Below are 5,599 nucleotides of genomic sequence, written 5' to 3' on the forward strand. Positions count from 1 at the left end.
CTGATGGTTTCACATGCGAATTTCACAAATTTATCTGAGATTATGTTAAACAAAACGCTCCTCTAAAGCATAAATTATGGCTTTGAAAAACGCCAATTATCAATATATCAAAGACGAGGTATCATAACACCAGTACCAAAAAAGGACAAACCGACCAATCTTCTTGGCAACCTAAGGCCTCTCTTACTTCTAAACACACTACAAAATTGCCACGAAAGCAATCGCAAAAAGACTGGAAGCGGTTCTGCCGTTTGTGATAAACGCTGATCAAACCGGCTATATCAAAGGACGGTATATCGGTGAAAACGTAAGACTCATTAGTGATATTATTAGCTACACTGCAGCAAAAAACCTCCCTGGTCTTGCTATCTTCCTCGACTTCGAAACGGCATTTGATTCTATGGAATGGAACTTCATTTTTAAAGCTCTTGACAAACTTAATTTTGGTCCTGACTTCAAAAATTGGGTACAAACTTTCTATTGCAACAATACTAGCTGTGTCACAAGCAATGATTATGCCTCTGATTTCTTCAATCTGGAGCGAGGTGTCAGACAGGGTTGCCCACTATCAGGCACTTTCTTCGTACTTGGTATTGAAATTCTTGCACTTGCGATTAAGAAAAATCCGAAAATTGAAGGCATCAAAGTAGGAGCGGGCGAAATAAAAATCACACAGTATGCGGATGACACAACAGTTTTTCTAAAAAGCCCTGAATCAATGAGTCATTTGCTTGACCTCTTGAAAAAGTTTGAAAGATGCTCGGGATTAAAAATTAACAACACGAAGTCAGAAGCAATGTGGTTGGGAAAATGGAAGAACAGAGAAGACACCCCGTTCAATGTTAAAAAGACTCTGTTTTGGCTTTAGGAATACACTTCTCAAACTCAGAAAAGGTTAGCGAAAAACTTAACTTCCAAAGCTTATTTACAATGCATCTGTACTGCCAGTCCCTAAACACTTCTGCGATCAGGTAAACAAAGTCACCTTTAATTTTATCTGGGACAACAAAATAGCCAAAATAACAAAAAAAACAATTATTGGCGAGCGCAAAAACGGGGGTCTGAATATGATCGATTTTACGTAAATGAACAAACCCTTGAAGCGATTTCACCTGAGCGAGAATTCGGCATGGACGGTTATTCCCAATGAAGCCACATCACACTTGGGAGGCTTAACTTTCCTCTCAACCTGTAACTGTAACTACAAGCACATGTAAAACTCTAACGGAGACTGAAGGTCAAGGTCAAGGTATTCAAAATTTACAAGATCATAGCTGATCACAGGGTTACCAAGTGAAGTTATGATACCAAAAAGCAAGGAATGCTAGTGTATCCAAAGGTATTAATATTCACATCGCAGGCAAAAAAGGTATTTTATGATTTTAGCCTCGTTTTCATGCGAAACAACCCCGTAAATGGTTTTAACATGATTTTTAGTGGTGGCGCCATATCAGAGGTTTTTCAGTGTATCCTAATCTCCCTTTGTGAAAAATTTGGTGATTTCTTCACAAAGTGCACGATTTCCCTCAAATATGCACCAAATTTGGTGATGTCTTCACAAAGTGCACGATTTTCCTCAAATATGCACATATCCGCTGGACTAAGTATTGAAGGGTATGATAGAGTCTTCACAAAGTGCTTCAGAGATTAGAGGAAAAGAACCCCACCCCAATGAAGTGTGAATTCTTCATGGACAAGGTGGTCTTAATGAGGTTTCTATTATGAAAATTTGGCATTGGTCTGACAGGAGAGGGTTCGTGCTGCGCTCAAAGCAGTTCAACCTACTACGCCGACTGAAGACCGGAGTTTCCTAGGGGTGGTAGTACATATTTCATCCGCAACTTTGCAAACCTTGCAGAACCTCTGTGGGTAATCTCCAGGCAGGGCAATCCATTTGTATGGGACAAAGAGCAGGAAGCATCATTTAAAGACCTGAAACGGCTGCTGGCCGCACACACTCGAGTGATAGCGAATGCCAGTCCAGTGGGCCTCGGGGCGGTGTTGGTGCAAGAGAAGAATGGGGAAAACCGAGCAGTTTGTTATGCAAGCAGGAGCCTCAGCCAAGTGGAAAGAGGGTACAGCCAGACGAAGAAAGAGGCCCTGGCACTGGTGTGGACCTTTGATCTGGTCACATCATGAGGCCCTGAAGGTGATTTACTCTAGGGGGTCCAAGCCAGCTCATATCGAGTCCTGGGTACTAAGATAACAATAAGGTATGTTGTGTCACATCCCGCGACAATATTCCTGATGCACTCTCACGTTTGACAAAGATCCTAGCATCAATGAAATCCCGTTATGATGATGAGTATCTTTGAATGGTTGCGTTAGGATCTGTACCAGTAGCCTAGAAATCGAGAGAGTCTCAGCTGAAGATGAGGAACTGCAAGTAGTGCGTGGTTGCCTTGTTAGTGGAAACTGTGTCCGTAATGAGCTGACCTTCATTGACCATGTCATCCTACGTGGTACGCGAATCATGCTTCCTGAAAAGCTGAGACAGAGAGTGCTTCATTTAGCACATGAGAGCCACCAAGTGATCGTGAAAATGAAAGAGAGACTAAGGTCGAAAGGGTGGTGGCTAGCTGTAGATAAGGATGCAAAGAGTCGAGAGTGTTATGGGTGTCAGCTTGTCACCAAGGACACTATAACTCTCCCTGTGAAGACAACACAGTTGTCAGAGAGACCATGGCAAGATCTGGCGCTGGACTTACTTGGGCGCTGATTATGTTGACAAGAGACACAATGCAGCTGATAAGCCGAATGTACCCGAGGGAGAGTTGGTGTCGCTTGAGAAACGGAAAGAGACATAGCTCTTAATAAATTATGAGAAGGATCCTTATAGCTTATAAGGTTATTGAACGTCATGGAGACCAAATTAAGTTAAAATCGATGCAAGGTGCAGTGTACAAGAGAAACATCCAGCATGTTAAGCGATTTGTGGGCCCAGTTACTGATCCAGGGCAACCAGACTCTTCAGATCACATAGTAAGTAGTGTACCCGAGCAGACCTTTGGACAGGAAGAAGCCTCGCTCAATCCAAAAGTGGAGGCAAGTGCTGCTCCAGTTAAGGATCAAAGCCCAGTTCAGACCGAGCCTTTGCCAAGGAAATCAGGCAGAGTCGCTCGACCCCTCAAAAGACTAACAGAGTATGTCACCATGTAGCCGTGACAGTGACTTTGCAGTGACTGCAGTCATCTAGTTATGTTGCGTTTTTACTAGTTTTCAGTATATTTTAAAGGACATTACTCACACTTATTGTTGTACTAAGGTAGCGGGTTTGTAAGCAAAGGAAGAAGGAGAATGTGGTGTTTGTATTTACATCCGGGATCTCTCCAGCGCAGGAATCCGGTGACCGTGTGGGCATAGGACCAGTGATCGGGCAAGGAACAGTGTGAACTAGGAGAGTGTTTTCGATTAGCTTCTTTGTGATCCATAAGGATATTACATCAATCCTTTCAGGGGAGCACATGAGCCCAATAAATTCACCTGCTCAAACCATTGTCTCTATATAGGCCAATGCCATACTTTTTGGTTAGGCAGGACAGCAAATAGCAACCCACTAGTTCGCATGTCTTAGCGCTGTCAAATGATCTCATTGACACGTCAAACCGGCTGGTGGAGGAGTTTTTCTCCTAGGGGCAATCATTGGAAAACAATGATTTGCCTATGGACGGATAGTGCAATGAGCGGAATGTCATCTATCAAGCGGAAGTCACAACATCGCACTCAAAGCAAACCTACATTGGTCTTTGCGACACATCATTCAAATCACGTTACACAAACCACGCTACAAAGATTCCACTGAGCTTAGTAAATATGTATGACACTTGAAAGACAAGAAAGTTGACTATCAAATTAAATGGCGGATTGTTAGACATGCGAGATTGTATTCAATTGTAGGGAAGAAGTGTAGCTTGTGTCTGGGTAAAGTACTATATCATTTGTAGACCAAATATGGCGACCATGAACAACAGAAGTGAACTTGTATCGAGTTGCAGACATGCAAAGAAATTCCTTCTTAATAGCATAATCGCCTAAGCCTATAAGATTCATTCTTTACGTCCTAGCCAATAACACCATGTATTCCTTCTTTCTGGCAGTTGCCTGATGATACAAATTTCTACTACGCCATTGAGATAGCGCTACGACTATGACCGGCGTGGTAGAAATTTGTGTATAACGCTTTTTCTTCATTCACCCTGAAGAAGACCAAGAAGTCGGTCGAAATATAGGTGTTCTTTATAAACGTATCTTGTCTTCATTTTTGTTTTATATAGTGCTTCATGAAGAAAACATCTACACGTATCGTGAAAAGCTATATCGTGAAAGGCTATATATATATATATATATATATATATATATATATATATATGTATATATATAGGCATTTTTTTCTCATTTACAGCTTTGTTGGTGTTAGATAATGAAGAAATGTTATAACTTACTTATGAGACTTACGTGGTTTCTTGATTCGCAGGAGTCTTGGCGCTCGGTCAGTATTCGATCTAGCGCTGGGACTGAAGACGGAGTGGACGAGGCAGAAGATGTTGTCAAACAAGTTTCGTTTACAGAAGCAAGCAGTTTAATGACGAAAGTAGACCTAAGCGATGTGGACATATACAGCAGCTACAGCCGTGATGAGGAAATAATGGGCAGAGAATAAAGGCAGAAATATTTTTAGGATAATAAAGTATGAAGCCGATTAGCCTGCGAGCAGAGGCCCTTCGATCTTCCGAGATAAGTCGAGAAGGGGAAGGAACTCCACCCAATTCGACTTTCATTGATTTGCCGCTCATCCAAAGAAATGGATGGGTCAGTCCACTTTTTTTTCTTTTTTTAATTTTGCGCATGATCATTCGTCACACGTCGTCAATATTTTATTTTAATTTACAACAGTGAAGCATGAGTATTTCCTCGGTAGTCTGCCAGAAACCGAAATTTTTCAGTAAAAAATGAAATGGCACTTTAAAAGCATGAACTATCTTGAGTTTCCTAGGACATTATTCTTTGTGTTGGGTGTTTGCCAGAGTTGTTCGAAAATATCCCGAATGTTTGTTTTGCGGTTATGGTCACGCGTGACCAACCCGCATTTTTAACGCAGGCTCAAGTGGAAGCGGGATGCAGAGTCCCTTCCTCTTCCCGACTTATCTAGGAAGATTGTACTGCCTCTGTGCAAAGAATAGAAGACAATAAAACCGCACAAAAAAGTGGATACCAAGGCCTTCATTGAATCAGTTAATAATTGGCCATCAGAAACTGAAGAGATTCAATTTAAACGAGCCTTTGAACTACATCACTTGCTTTAAATCTTTCTGTGAGGATTTTCTTAGTAATAAATTCTGCATATTTCCAGATCTTTCTATTACTAGTTCGGATTTTCAACCACTGAGGTATTGGAGACTCGTGGGAGCTACGACATTTAACTAGGTTCAATTGACAAGTGTCCTGCCTTACTGCGTGGACTGAAATTGTATGAATTTTGCATATTCGCAATTATATTGAAAAAGATGGTGAAATTTTAAGCTTGTATATGAATTAAAAGAATGTAGCTTTTTATCTATGGTGCCTCGGAGATTTTCAGAATAAATCTATGTGCTCCTTT

At 41.3% G+C, this 5,599-nt stretch overlaps 1 protein-coding gene across 1 annotated transcript in view; it reads left to right on the forward strand.

Moving 5' to 3' along the window:
- Positions 1-5,553, forward strand: part of LOC137970252 (tectonin beta-propeller repeat-containing protein 1-like) — a 39,533-nt gene extending 33,980 nt beyond the window's left edge. The window contains exon 10 of the mRNA XM_068816772.1: positions 4,475-5,553. Within this exon, the coding sequence (XP_068672873.1) occupies positions 4,475-4,660 (186 nt within the window). The 3' untranslated portion in view covers positions 4,661-5,553. The remainder of the gene's footprint in view (positions 1-4,474) is intronic.
- The last annotated feature ends 46 nt before the right edge of the window (positions 5,554-5,599 follow it).

Source organism: Montipora foliosa, chromosome 9 (genome assembly GCF_036669935.1).
Source record: "Montipora foliosa isolate CH-2021 chromosome 9, ASM3666993v2, whole genome shotgun sequence".
NCBI lineage: Eukaryota > Metazoa > Cnidaria > Anthozoa > Scleractinia > Acroporidae > Montipora > Montipora foliosa.